Source organism: Rhagoletis pomonella, unplaced genomic scaffold (genome assembly GCF_013731165.1).
Source record: "Rhagoletis pomonella isolate Grant_MI unplaced genomic scaffold, Rhpom_1.0 Rhpom_scaffold_00002, whole genome shotgun sequence".
Taxonomy (NCBI): domain Eukaryota; kingdom Metazoa; phylum Arthropoda; class Insecta; order Diptera; family Tephritidae; genus Rhagoletis; species Rhagoletis pomonella.
In genome coordinates, this window is record NW_023458556.1 from 16,730,123 (window position 1) to 16,745,259 (window position 15,137).

General features: G+C 37.3%; 1 protein-coding gene and 1 long non-coding RNA gene across 2 annotated transcripts in view; both read right to left on the bottom strand.

The window, feature by feature from the left end:
• Positions 1 to 4,804: 4,804 nt before the first annotated feature.
• Positions 4,805 to 9,508, bottom strand: LOC118733158 (transferrin-like). Its single transcript, XM_036462432.1, has 3 exons — positions 8,319 to 9,508; positions 7,861 to 8,239; positions 4,805 to 5,053 (listed from the first exon to the last, which is right to left on the bottom strand). The coding sequence occupies exons 1-3, from the start codon at positions 8,855 to 8,857 to the stop codon at positions 4,970 to 4,972; spliced, it is 1,002 nt and encodes a 333-aa protein (XP_036318325.1). The 5' UTR covers positions 8,858 to 9,508; the 3' UTR covers positions 4,805 to 4,969.
• A 4,117-nt stretch (positions 9,509 to 13,625) lies between these two features.
• LOC118733166 overlaps positions 13,626 to 15,137 on the bottom strand; it is a 20,380-nt gene continuing 18,868 nt past the window's right edge. Inside the window, exon 3 of the long non-coding RNA XR_004992213.1 lies at positions 13,626 to 13,884. This is a non-coding gene — a long non-coding RNA (uncharacterized LOC118733166). The remainder of the gene's footprint in view (positions 13,885 to 15,137) is intronic.

Here is a 15,137-nt window from a genome sequence, read left to right on the forward strand (position 1 = left end):
TTATTTTGATCAGTTTGACTATATTTCTTTGATTGATTTAATGTTTATATTTTTTTTATAAACGCCTTGTTTGTTATGTGTTCAACAAACACCACATAAATCCACATTTCAAACAGTACAAAAATTATAAAAAATCAAGAAATGTTCACCGATTTTTATTCAGAATTTTCAATGATACCGTTGCGTAATTTTTTTTTTTTTTGCTGGCGGTACACCAATTTTTTTCTTACAAAGTATGTTTGAAAATTGTTTTATATGTATGAGAATGAGCAGCACTGTTAAGTAAAAAAATTGCCAAACAATTTTTTAGCCATTAGAAACTTGAACTTTATTTGCACGTACTTAAATTGAATGAGCTATAAAGTTGCATACCAAATAATTTTTTAGAAACTTTGAATAAAAAAATTGAAATTTTTGGTGAACATTTTTTGAATTTTTTTACAAAGTTTGATATGTGGTGTTTGTTATATAACTAGCTATACTTTTATTTAAAAAGAAAATTATAAGCATTAAATAAATCATAGAAATATAGGCCAAACTAGTCAAAATAAGACGAGTCTATTATTTCTGTCACCAGTATATACTTACATATATATACAAATTATGTACTTATATTATTACTGTTTTTAACATTCCTTTCTGTTTGTAATATTTTTCCTCGCTTTATTTTAATCTATTTTTTTTATGTTATGTGACTGCTTTATTATTTTCGTTCACTTCTTATTTACTTATCTTATTCTCAGTGTGTCATCTTAGCTTAACCTTAATAACAACGTTTGTGGTTATTGATGTTGTTGTTACATATATAATTAAAGCTAATTTATGCATCTTCATCGTGCGCTTCAATCTGTCTCGTTTGGAATTGGCAAATGCTTTCGTGGATGTTTTTCATGACGGAAGTGCACTGACCGGAGGGTTTGCTATTATTTATTTGTCGAGGGTTCGCCAATTTCTTTATTACTTTTAATATTGCACAAATCAGGAATCGAACCTGGGTACTACTAGAGGGAAGTAAAATGAAGCATAGCTATTATGGTTTTTACATAAGAAAAGTTGCATGATAACTTTCTTGCTCAGAAAACTCGATACAGATACTTACCATATATATTAGGGTGGTCCAAGAACACCTGAAAAATGTTAAACGGTAAACGGTAAAGTCGGAGTTTTAATGCCACCATCCCCTATGATTGTTTTGTACTGAAAAAATATACCCCTATTTTTTTATTTTGAAATCAAAAAATATTTAGGGAGTGCTGAAAGCGCTCAAAGTTTTCCATGTATTTTATATGGGATGAAAACAACTTTTCGTAGAAATGGTATAAAATTCTTGAAAATCAATTATTTTCGATCGGAAAACTGTGGTTCTCTTCAGGTGACTTCCAGTATTAATACCCAATTGTTTATTTAACCATTTTTTAAACTAAATGTATACAAAGCTTGAATAATACAACAACAAAAACATCTTCACTCATAACATTTTAGAGTTAAAAACTCTTTTAACTTCAGGGGTTTGTTAGTTAGTTAGTTAATTTTTTGGGTGTAACAGAACAAGAGACACCGCGACCTAAAAGATCTTTTGTATGTCTTCTCTTAAAGAGAGTCTCTACCCCACCAAGACTGTGACCAAGATACCTTCGGCTTCGCTAATGTATCCTAAAAACGTCTTGATAGGCGAATTCCTTATAACAAAGCGTTCGGCCATTGAAGATTTAAAATAAATTGATCTTTGTCTGGCCAAAGCTCCGAAATGCTCCGAAGTTTCATCATCCTCGAGGCAGAGCAGAGAAAATCACTTCACATTTATGGTACCTTTCGGAAGAAACTATTTGCCTTTCTTTATTCGATGATAAATGTCAGTGAAAGAATCTATTGCCAAAATGTTAAAGGTAACCTATGACAGAGAGTATGTGGAGAACTTTGAAATAAAAAAAAGAAAGGCTTTCAACTGGAGAATTTTCCGACAGTAAATATTTACCAATTTTTTGTTATACTTGGCTTTGATCTTCAACGGAATGTCAGAGAATGGACAAATAATGATAATTATAAGCAATTGAAGGTACCTATAGCCGATTTAAAAGTAGCTAATGGCATCGCAGAATCTCTTAACAAGAAACGAAAAACAACAACGAGCTTTATTTTAAACAGTTAGCGAGCATCGAAAAAAGTTGAAAGATGTTAGAAAAAGTTCAGTTCCGAAGATATGGAATGACTTTTGTAACACAATTTTTGTTTTGTTTTTAGTTTCTGATGATTGATTCATTTGTCAAAGCTTGATTACCCTCTATGTTGACCAAAGACTTCATACGGGTTTTTTTACCGTTAGAGTCGCTAATCGTACTAACTACATTATGCAATTTAAGGAAATTCCCCATCATTTTTCACAATAAACACAAATGTTCTATATGCATAGGCATATCATACATATGTATGTAAGTGCACGAAATTTCTTAGGAAAAACGCATAAACACAATTTAAGTAAGTCTTATACTGATAACGACTTTGCTCAGCTGGCAGATGTAAAATTCCACTTAATTTAGAATAAATTAATTTTTTTTTTTAATAATAGATTAATATTTGAAATTTGATAGCGTTAGTTTTATAAAGGTAAAAGCAGTTTTTTTTGTAATAAACGTTTTTAGTCGTAATTTTGATTGTAGACGCGGAATTAATTTACAGAGCTTAAATTCAGCAATACATTTTAGTTGAAAGATCAAATACATATAAAATCAAACATGTGTATATATGTGTGTACATAAGAGTGGTCCTTAAATGTAGAAAGAAATTTTTACATCAGATTTCTTAAGCCTCAACTCCGCCGTCGATGCTACTATGGTCGAAATTTTGGTCCCGATTGAAGATGGTTAAGGCGTGTCGCACAGGGGGCAAAGTTCAGATTCCTCTATGGAAACCTAAAGAATTAAAATTAATATATTTTTTTCATCTAATACCCAAAATCGATACTACCATAGTCGAAGATATCATATATGTATAAATTTTAGTCCCATTTGAAGTCGGTTAAGGCGTGTCGCACAGGGGTCAACGTTCAAATTACCGTATGAAGACGTCTTAACCGACTCCAATCGGGACGAAAATTTATATGTGATATCTTCGACTATGGTAGTGGATAACGATTTTGGGTATTAGATGAAAAAAAATTTATTTTTATTTTTTAGGTCTCCATAAGGACCCCCAGGGGGGGCCCCCTGTGCGACACGCCTTAACCATATCCAATCAGGACCGAAATTTATATGTGATAACTGTGACCGTGGTATTACCGATTGAGGGGGTGAGACTCAAAAAAATCGTTAATTTGATTTTTTAAGGACCACCCTAATGTACATACATATATAAATATTTTTCAAAAGGTGTAAACTTATTAACACGTTCAAGCAATATATTTTCCATGAAATTAATAAATGTTTAATCGCTTCCTTTAACTTGTTGCTATGAGCTTATCAATCAAGTTGTTTTTGCAAGATTTGCTGTTCTCGCTGCTAAGCACCAGTGCGCTATGCCTATGACGCTGTACCACTTAATAGATACTGTTTACGGCTGACAACACCCACATAAAGTGGAGAGTTGCCACTTAGAAAAAGTTTATGTAAATAAAATCAACCGTCGGAATGAGCATATTCTGGCGGACATATTATCACTTTATCGACCGTAACATTCGCTGTCATCAACTCGCAAAGCCATATGAATAAATAGTAGGCAATTGCTTTTTCTTAAAATTTCAAACCTTTTACTTAAATCTATTTGAACAAATCGAGTAAAAGGTCTGAAATTTTACGAAAAAGCATTTACTTAGTTTTTAGTTATATGACCTAGTATGTTGTTATAGTTTGGGCCAAAAAAAAATTTCGGTGGCACATTTCAACCCGTCGAATGATACCGTAGCTCAGGGATTAGCAGGGGGTACTACGACTTGGAGCCACTACTGAGGGTGAATGCTGGCGACAGGGCCTGAGAAAGACATTCACCGCTCACACAGATGGCTCCAAGATAGACAGGGGGCGTAGGCGCAGCAAAGTTTTGCGGGGATCTCCATCTTAGTAAGTCCTATTAGCTTCCGGGCTATTGCAGCGGTGAAACTGGAAACCGAATAAATTAACGAGTGAACATTTATATTGAGAGTCAGGCTGCGATTCGGGCACTTTCCCAAGAAGTGTGACAGAGTGCAGGGCAGCCATGAATGTAGGGGCTAATTTGATGGAAATTCGCAATACTGGGCTTTTCCTGCATTTATTGTTTAGCAGTAAAAGACGCTGATGCTTTGGTGTGCTGCATTTTCGAATAGGGTGGTACTATTATATATACTGGGTTCCTTGACACGCCGGCGTTACGGACAATGAGAAGGCCGACCCGACAGGGTGTCAACACATAGCTGCAAGATGCCTAGCATCATGTGAAGAAGATACGGTTCCAAGCTCACAACGTATGAAGGGCAATGAAGCACATTCTCTGTGAGTCTGCGACCCTTAGCAGACTATACATTAATGCCTCTGGGAAAAGGTTTTCTTCCGAATCTAGACGCAGCTGCCAAAATAGGGTACAAGAAGGTGTTTCAGCTGGCCAAGAGGACTGGGATGCTTCTGGTCTCTAGAGATTACATAGCTGTGTAATTTGAATTTAGTTTTTCTAATAACGCTGTGTCTCTGCGGAGCAAGCCTAATCTAACCTAACCACTCGGTGTAATATAGGTTTGATGCTTAATCGACGAAATATATAAATTATAGAAGTTAAATTTTGCGTAGCTTTAATAATTCCAGCCTGGTGGCTGAAGCTAAAGGCAACAGGTGCGACTTTGGTTCGCTATTCACAGAAAAATCAGAGTCCTCCCTCTAGAAATCATTCATCGCGCCCTCTTTTATGCAAGATGTATTCATTTATTTTTCCCACAATTATTACATTTAAGAATGAGTATGCTCGAAATTAATTATCCGTCGCCAAAATTCTGTTAGGCACCTTCTCAATTGCATTGAATGCTGTTGAATATTTCCTCAGTAAAACCATTTATATAAGAAGGCCTTGTACAAAATCCGATTGTATTGTTCTGTAATTAAAAGAATAATTATTTTATTTTGTTCCACTTTTAACTACTATTTCGTTTTCATTTACATATGTTTATATGCATATTTTAATTTTGCTGTACGACAGTCTTGAGATATTGTGTATAGCAATTATTTCTTTAATACTTTTAAAACAATTTGAATACCTACTTTTATTAAAGTTTAGCTTTCCACATCGAAGAACCAACGTATGTATGTATTCGGGTTTCCATTGGAGAGCTCCGACGCACTCCGACGTTTCACTCTGACACATATGTATGTATGTAGCTGCCTAATTCGATTACCCTCTGCAAATTATTGCCTTGATGAGGCTATTTCTCTTAAACGCGGCGTCTTTAGCAAACAAAATATAAAATAATCGGCTAAACCTTTCCCAATCCCGAATGAAATTGAGTAGGTTTAAGAGTCCCACCTCCATCATCACTGTCAGGTGACTGCGACCCGGACATCGGCATTGAAATTGATCAATTTTTTTCCAATTTTCAGGGTGGCAGCTTCTGCAGATAGATAGATAGTGGTATTCGCCATCTTTGAAGCATCGATGCATGACGCTAGTAAAAACTCTTGCTACAGATAAATTGAGTTCCGATATCACTACCTTTGAGCCTATTTCTTCCAATCCTCTTAGCAAAGACAGAGATATGGGATACCCTGGCTATTAGCCGTCCTACATATTTAATTGTGACATCTCTTTGAAATAAAACTCAGCTTGAAAGATGCTGCAATGCCTTAACAGACCAAATGTCTGACTAGTCCGCAAATTAAGTAGAAACAGTAATCTATTAAAACATCTGGTTTAAAGAAGTTGTATATGTATATGTATGTCTCTGCAAGAAGGCTCACTGGCCTAATGAGGTTTTTTGACTCAAAAATAAAAAGAGCAATTTTGTCGTACGATGATCGAAACCCCAAACAAATGTTACCGTAGTTTCGGAACTACAAACTATTCATTGCATAAAGCAAAGGCTAATTGGGGTAGCAATACCTACCAGCCGCTATCGTCATAATGGATATGAAATGAAGCAGCAAGTAAGGCCTCATGCAAGCTATCATGTATTTATACACCGACGACTTTTAGGTTGAGCAGTCATTCTTCCCAATCACTTAGGGATTTAGAGAGGCTGATTATCCTGCACATGTTAAAGAGGATTTTCCATAAGAAGCTGTACTTGGAAGACCTTAAATAAGTTTTTTTTTGTGTAAAAAGATTGCTTGTTCAATGTCTTCCTTGATTATCTTTTTAATAACAACCTCCTTGAGGTGATACGAAGGACTTTCTTACGGCAAAGAAGTCTAACTGACGAATGTTCTGCAACAGAGCAGGGTTGCGTGATTTCAAATCCTTTTTGAAGGAGGAAGGAGTTGGAAGATCATAAGCGCTTGGGGAGACCGTCAACGTCAACCAATGAAGACACGTGCGCTAAAGTTAAAGAAATGTTGAGATATAACCACAAAATTAAACATCTGTTCGTTCGAGTTTGACGGAACTTTACGACTGTCGTCTGTTCATTTTTGACTATGTTCCAAACAGAACCTATTTTTTCCGCATAATAACTGGGGATGACACATAGATCTACCAACATGGCACCGAATATAAGGTGCAATAAAAAGAATGGTTGCCAAAAGGAAGTGCTGAGCCGAAATAATTCAAGTGGGAGAGGTCAGTTAAGAAAATTATGGCAACAGTCCTTTTGGGATGCCGAAATAGTTATCCTCGTAGAATTCTTGATGCAAAAGAAGACAGTGACAGCAACTAGTTTTTTTTTTTGAGTTACTAAAGAAATCGAAAGCTGCCGTCATGAAAAATCGGTCTGGAAAGTTGCCAGAGCGTGTGTTGATTCAGCATGATAAGCTTTACTAATTAGTTATCTGCTTTCAATTTTAGCTTGAAGCTCAATTTTCGCTACATTGGTTCTTTTTCGTTATCAGAAAGATGATGATTTGCAGAGGTCGGTAACATTTTAGTCATTTAATGGCAAAAGCATGTCGATTGACAACAAGACAAGATTTCTACCTAAGCAGATATTTACAAATGCAATGCATAGTGTGGCGAAAATATGAATAGGGAAGAGACATTTTAGCATTTCTGGGCTATTTCCCTTTCGATTATTTAAAGTTAGTATTATTTTTCATGAAAGTTATCTAACAAAAGCCATTGAGGGATTCACAATGGTGTCGTAAGTGTCGTATTGTTGTATGCCGTAAACTTTAAAAGCTTAAATAAATGTTTAGAGAACTTGAAAGCACAACCAACTATTCTTTAACACTGCGAAAATCCATAACATGACTTTGATGATAATTTGCGAACCCGCTTAATATATTTTTTAGACGTTTAAAGTTTACGACATACAACAATACGATAATTACGACACCGTTGTGAATACCCCACATGTAAGTCGAAATTTAAAATTAATTTCACAAGGTCTCACCAAAATATTAAGCTTTTTAATTAGATTTCTTAGAAACATTCTGAGTACTCAAGTTTTTAGCCCATTCAATTTTATTTAAAAAAAAATAATAATAAAAATTTTTTAAACGAAGAAAAATAGTCAAAACTTTCTAAAATGTGTTTTTCCCTATTTACATTCTCGCCACCGTATGTATACAAGTGCATTAAGGAACACACTTTGAGCAAGTGAATTCCCTCTCTCAACTGATGATACTGCAAAGAGGTGTGAATCCCATTTGCACAACTTTTACATTTTACTTATCACACTTAACAATGGCGCAGCACATCTCTCTCCCTCACTCTCCCTCCTCTCAAGTTTTTATGAACGCCAAAAGCACTTACCTTGAAGATGACATCAGAGTTATTCTCAAAATCGTCAAAGAAATTCCAATCACTATTGTCTGGACCCAAACTTTGTAACAGAGTCTCGAAGATATTTTCTACGAGCTGTCTATACTTGCGATTGCCAGCAAAGGATTTGGTGGCAAAAATGGCGCGTTCCAAACTGGCTTCAATGTTGCATGTGCTGTATTCCTGCCGCTCGGCCACAGTGAGATTGGCGCATATCAATATCTCATCTTCGGTGGGCTCATACTCGGCGGAATCACGAATCTTAATCGTTGCAGTGTCGTTCTCGGACAGATTGCACACATCCTGGCCACGCTTAAGATTAAAGAATGCAGCAGCACGAGTGGCGCGCTCATTCGTAGTATCCACATCTCTATTGGGGCAAAATATAAATAGAATAAGGTATAAATAAAAATGTAGTTATATACATATATATTTGTAGGTCTACTCACATAGTCGCATCGTATAGCTCCAAAAGCGTAATGGTTCTGGGTGCTACCGCTACGTAAAAGCTCGATCGATTTTCATGCGCATACAGCACTGGCGTTAGACCGCCCGCACGAGCCGTCTGGTATTCCTGCCCATCGGCCACCACCAAATCAGCTGCACCCGTCTGTAACGCACTCACGCAGGCATCATAGGAATCGCGTTGAACGCATTCTAGATTCAATTGAATGGAACTGTTGGCAGCTACTTCCACTGCATAAAGACACTTGTCTTGAGCTAATTGCGTGGAACTGCATAAGCGCAAGGTTTGCAGTTGTGGCTGTGGCTGTGGTTGCGGCCGTGGTGGCCTTGGGGGCAATGGTCGATATGGTGGACGTCCAAGGGAACCGGGTCGACCAAAGCCAAAGGGACCACCGAATCCACCAGGACCACCGAATGCACCAGGACCACCGAACCCAACTGGACCACCGAGCCCAACTGGACGGTAAGCCTCTGTGACTGTTAGAAGCAAAAGTATAACTGTAACATTAACTATTTTCAACATTTTGACATTTCTATACCCCAAGGTTGATGAGCTATTTATATTTACTACCTTCGATATTAAACAACAAAGCAAAACATTCTCAGTAGTAATTACTTTTTAATTACTTGCGAGACTCCTTATCAGAGCTTCTCGACTGTCAAAACAAGGTAAGTACAATGCATGGAAAGTTTTTATAACCAACAGACATTTCATTAGCAGGATCAGCTTCCACACACAAAGCTACAGAGATACAAAGAGCTTATATTTGACACGTTTCGTCAAGAAATGACCAACGGTCGAAGCACAATTCTAAAAGAGTTTACACGAAGCCTATAGAGATCACTTGCGGATCCAAGCAGATATTTTTATTTACTTTTCCCAAACCTCTCTTTCAATGTCCCTTAATCATTCTGATATTTTAATGAATCCATTCTTCAAATTAGGCCATTCATAGAGTACCTAGACTTTCGAAATGCAGAAATTTCGCATAAGGCCTACGCAACGGTTTCGTATTCGCAGGACGAACCGTATTAAAGTTTATTTTTGTCATAGCAAGTCTGATTTCCAACCTTCTCTTCATAACAGTCGGAAGAGGACCAATCTGCAGATGATATGGGTCGGAAAGCAGCTCGCTGCCAACCACCCTCCAATGAAAGAGTTGGTCCTCTTTCACAAACCTAGAGGGGGAAGAGAAGGAGGGAGAAACGCAATAAGGTGAAACGCTCTTGTATAGCCTGCCGAACTTTCCCTGTCGCTACATCCAGTAAGCGGCCCAGGTCTACGGAGGTTACTCCAAAATCCAGTGGGACCTTGGTTGATGCATCGACGCCCAAATCTGCTGGCGAATGCACCAAGAGAAGAAAACCCGTGGCGACACACACTTATACCTGGCTCAATGGCTCTTCGAGTCATAGTGTGGCGAGTGCTGGTGTGGCATTGCCCATCAGCTATGCAGACCTCAGGCGCTATGAAACCTTTGTCTAAAACCAAGAGTAGAAGTGATGCAAAGGTCGGTCGAGGCAGAATTGCCCTTGCTACGTCCTCGCAGCATTAAAACCTTCCAACTACGTTCGGGGATATGTGCCCGGCCGACTTATTGGGAGGCGGTAAAAGACCCTCTGCTCATTGGGTTCGACTCGCAGATGACTAACGCAAAAATTATACAATGCAAGAGCCGTCATTGCCTCCAGCACGGCAGCCAAAGCACGTGGGTTACGAGAAGAGAGATGGAACCATTGTGGTGAAATGCCTCACCACACTTTTTTTATTTTGAATAACGTGTTGTCCGGCTATTTGGTTTACTATACAGGTATGTAGAGCTATGAATTTAAAAAATACATCAGGGTTTAGTTGAGATATTAGGCCTTGACCACTATGTTCTGTACATTTCCCAGTACTGCAAAGCTTTTGACTGCCATTCACCTGGGAGTGGCCAGAAATGCGGATCAAATTGCAGCTCACTACGTCCGGGCATTTATATCCATGAACCCTGTGGGTAGCAATCGAACACTCGTTTGGGGGCTAGCTAAAGTGGGAGGGCGTAAAACTCCGCGTGCGCTGGCTTTGGGTCCCGCCACGCTAAAACCCTGCCCAATGAAAACAAAAACACATGCCTCGGATGATACCGCCTTCTTTTGATGACGATCATGGCAAACGTAGAAAGGACTTTTATTTGAGGGTATGCAACTGAAATATCCGAACCCTTAATCGAGAAGATGCCTCTGCCCGGTTGGTTGATGTCCTAGGGAAAATAAAGGCTGACGTCACCGCTATCCATGAAATGCGATGGACGGGGCAAGGAAGGTAAGCGTGGAGCCTTGCGACGTCTACTGCAGCAGTCACGAAAAGGAGCGCAAATTCGGTGTTGGATTTTGTGGTGGGAGAGAGACTCCGTCGCCGAGTACCGGCGTTCACTCTAGTGGACGGACATGAGCCACAATCCGCATCAAAGCGAGATTCTTAAACATCTCGCTCATATGTGCCAATGCCCCGATGGAAGCGAAGGACGAGGCATCCAAGGATCTCTTCTATGAGCGCTTAGACTCTACATAAATATTAACGCTGATCCAGACACGTATAAAAATCGTGCTTGGTGCTTTCAGTGCCAAGGTGGGCAAGGAAGGGATCTTTGGCGCCACTGTCGGAAAATAGCATATATGTATATCTTCTAATTTTTCAGAGACCGTACCGGTTATGCGTTTTAAAATAAAAAGCAAAAAATTTTTGTTATTTTTTTACTTTTATTATTTTGAGCAAATACCACCGATTGCTTTTGATTTTTATTTTTCTGTTTATATGGCACCACCTTTTTTAAAATAGCGCGAACAGTGTAAATCTTATGATTTTTTTAAGCAAAAAAATTAAACCTTCTGCAACATCAAGAGGCCCAGCACTTTCATCTGACACCTAATTTTTTTTAATACGACCTACGCTGCAGGTTTTATAATTTTGAAAATCGAATAATCCAAATTTTAAGTAACTAGGATGTACTATTGATTTTTGGAAATGCGGATTTTCTCCATACAAAAAAATATTCGAACATACCTTGTTTGGAAGAAAATGCATGAACAAAAAATTGTCAAAAATCAACACTTACCTAGCTACTTTAGACTTGCACCTTATTAAACTAAAATTTAAAAAACTGCATACTCAAAAAAGGTCTAAAAAGTCTGATTAAACAGCTTCAATTTTTGGATGAAAATTTGTTAAAATTACGGAAAAAGCAAAAAGAATCGGCTAAGAATGGGCCAAAAACGGCCGATGCCGATGCCGATTAATCGGTCGGACTTTACTTTTTGGTGTCAAAAATTGTAAAATATTATTTATTTTATTTTCAGTCCCTGAATTTTGTTAACCCTTTCCGTACATTTGTAATACATATTGTACCTACATAAAATTTTTGTAACATTGGAAGCATGCTACTAAAAACTTTGTTAATGTTTTTGAAAACCTATTAAACTTTATGAAGTTTTGGGCTGTCCTCAATAGTTTACGTAAATTTCAAAATCGAATACGTTCCAAAAATATTTTTTGAATTTCATTTAAAAATAGACCATTTTATGAAATTCCAGTGCCATGCAAGTGATGGTAATTTATTGTATAAAAAATACTTGAAAATCAATTAAGATCACTAAGAAAATCACATAACTTGTGAATCTAACAAGCATTTCATCATAAAAAATGGTAAAATTAAACTAACTTGATTTAAAACATTTTCCCGTGGGGTCTAAGAAAATGTACAATATATTCTTCAGTAGCATAACTGCCGTTTCACAAAAAATTACTTGCAGGACAAATTTGTTGACTAGTATGTGGATAGCTTTTAATTCTTATATATCGTGACTTATTTATGGCAACACTGATAAATATGCTGCAAATCAAGGGGTATTTATACAAGGCAGTGCTGCCGCTGTCACTTCAATTGAAGTTTCACTTCACTTTAGAAGCCTTCACTTCGTCTAGTGTTCGTTCGATACCACCATGTACTCGATGCAAGTATCGAAGAGAATACTCGATGCTACTTAAAGTATCGCTAGGAAATACTCGATTCTACTTGTCCTGGAAAATATAGATGACGCTTCCGCAAATCATAGAATGGCTCAACATCCTCTCTAATTCGATACGATTTTCGCTCTCCACTTCCAAAATCGATTGGTTCACATCTTGAATCGTTTTTTTTTTTCAAAGACTGCAACACAGATCTATTTTCAGACGATTTTTCCAAATTTAGCAAACAAGTAAATATTTGCATGTAATGTGGAACGATTTTCCGTCATCCCTTGTCAAATTTGGTTTGGAGACAACAACAAATTAGATATACCTATCTCCAAAATATATAAAAATTTCTTTCAAATAAATGATTTATTTAACTAAAACCAGCAATATTTTGTTAAAATTCTTTTCGCAAAAAGCTACTAAAAAGACGCCTAATAAATTAAATCTCCAATCTTGCATCGGTTATTTGAACGAAGTCATTTTGATTTTCACGCACGGAGATGAATGGTTTTCATAATGATTTAGTAAATGTTTGACGAAAATAACAATTATACTTTAGTTAGTAACTTCCTGAAAGGAATATGGATTTTTTTGCAACTAATTTTATACAAAAAATAAACGTATGTATATACAAAGCTTTATTCATTACGAGCAAAATATCCCGAAAAAATTCGGAAAATTTTGGGAAGTCGCTCTGCTATTCTATGATATTGATATGGATCTCCTCAAAGGCGTTCAGCCTCAATTTTCAATTTTAAGAATAAGGCTGATTGTTACAAAGCTCTTTTGTGAGCGTAAACAGTTCCACAAACGTTTCTTACGAAATTCTGAAATAATCCGTAAATTATCTTGTTGATTTGCGTTTTTTTGCGAAGGCTATTCCTTAATCTTCTTCGCAAATATTACTTATTTATATTTCCATTTATCTCCATTGCTCTGGAAACCAATTTTGACAGCTGTTGTTGCTGCACAGCGCGGTTTACGGCTGGATAAAATACTCAAATTTAGGCTAGGCAATTTTTAGCGGCAGGGAGGACAGAATCGCGATTTTTGGAGATCGCCAAAAATTCGAATAACATGTTAACTTAAGCATTTTAGGATAGCGAAAGTTGGAACCCGTCTCCTGAATCACAATTTCTTTGGCTCACAGCGACGTGGATGACCGACCAGCAGCGTTCCCACGACAGTCGGGTCTACGTAACCGGAACGACCCAGATAGATATATATCTGGCCAAGGACTGCCACCACTCCAGCAACACTCCCCAAAATCTCTTTCGGGAATTTGTATGCTGTTACAACAACAACAACCGACCAGCAGCGTTCTGTCATGTTGGGTGAAGATGCCATTGTTTGAGTCTTCGCCAAATTATATTCGATACACGTATGTACACTGATAGCGTGTTATTTTGTGTTGCGAAAATTTCGGTAGTCATTGCCTCTCAACAATCATCGCACCCAAAGAGCAATCCGAAATCTTGTATGGTTCCCCTGCGTTTTTGCTACATAATTGCTCAATAATGAAAATCCTTAGAGTGGCAGTGTGCGTTGCATATCTGGAATAATTACAAAAAAGTAGTTAATCGAGTTTACTTTTAAAAGCACTCAAAACAAATATTTCGTATACATTTAGCAAATGAAATTGCGGACATCCAGCAGGAAAACAGCATATCGCCAATATGTTTTAAAAGTCTTCAAACATGATTCAGTTGCTCCTTGGACAATCTTGTTCATGCCGACATATAAAATTCCTGGAATTATAAAACAAAAACATAAAATGTGCAAACACTTGAAGAAATTCAATAAAAATTACTGCTTGTTTCGCGTAATCAGAAGAAAAATAAACACAAATATATATTCACCATGGTGACACGAATACACAATGTATATTCACCAATGTGAAAATAATTAATACCAGAGTTGTATTTTTATGTAAAGCGTGAACTGCATAACAGGCTACCCTAATATTCACGCACGCCGCCAATTTACTGTCAAAACTTTCTCTTGCACATACAACTTGTATGGGACCAACCGATATTGAGCGGCGTGCGTAAGAAGCTAACTCGATTTCCAATTTTGTTCTGCGTGACATTTTGATTTGACGTTTCGATCAATGAAATCAAATGCAAACGCACTCAAGCCAATTTCGAGTGACGAAAAAAAAAAAACAAATTCGACTGCGTGCGTACCAAACCGCAAGCCGCGAATATTAGGCTAGCCTTACAAATTCATAATGTCGCTGCCGCGTTCAAAAAAAATCCTGTCGTCATCGACAAAGCGTTTAGATAATGAAGATAACAAATTAGAAGCTGTGCCCGTAGCTCGTCGTTTTCAATGTGTTCAGAACTTTAAATTCTAAGTTAACTTACTATTCAACTCAGGAAAAAGGGACGGACTACGTCCATTTTTTCTTTTTCCTCTAGCTCACCGGTTCGTTTTCTTTACCACAGAACTCCACAGGCAAACACCGATGGCCCACCAACCGTCATTTTGACGAGCAATATGATTGCAAGTTTTTGTGTGTGGGCACATTGATGTCTTGAAAAAAGCATTTGCCGCATGACACCACCAGACAACATTCTCTCAACTTGCTGAATAATTTCCTAAAACGTAATCATAAATAATCCAATAGGGAATAGATTTTTATTTTGATTTAATATCAAAATTTTATCGATGTTACCACCAGCACGCTTTCTTTCAAACGAAAATATGGCTGTCAACTATCGAATTGCCTGCAATAGAAGTCAAGCAATAAGCGCTAACATATATTGCAGCCCATGAGAAATTGGCGGTCTCCATTGGAAATATA

Coding starts and splice junctions, on each gene's coding strand:
- LOC118733158 (XM_036462432.1), bottom strand. CDS start 8,857: ATGTTGAAAATAGTTAATGTTACAGTTATACTTTTGCTTCTAACAGTC. Junction 8,240..8,318: donor GAGCTATACGATGCGACTAT/GTGAGTAGACCT, acceptor TTGCCCCAATAG/AGATGTGGATACTACGAATG. Junction 5,054..7,860: donor ACTCTGATGTCATCTTCAAG/GTAAGTGCTTTT, acceptor TTTTAATTACAG/AACAATACAATCGGATTTTG.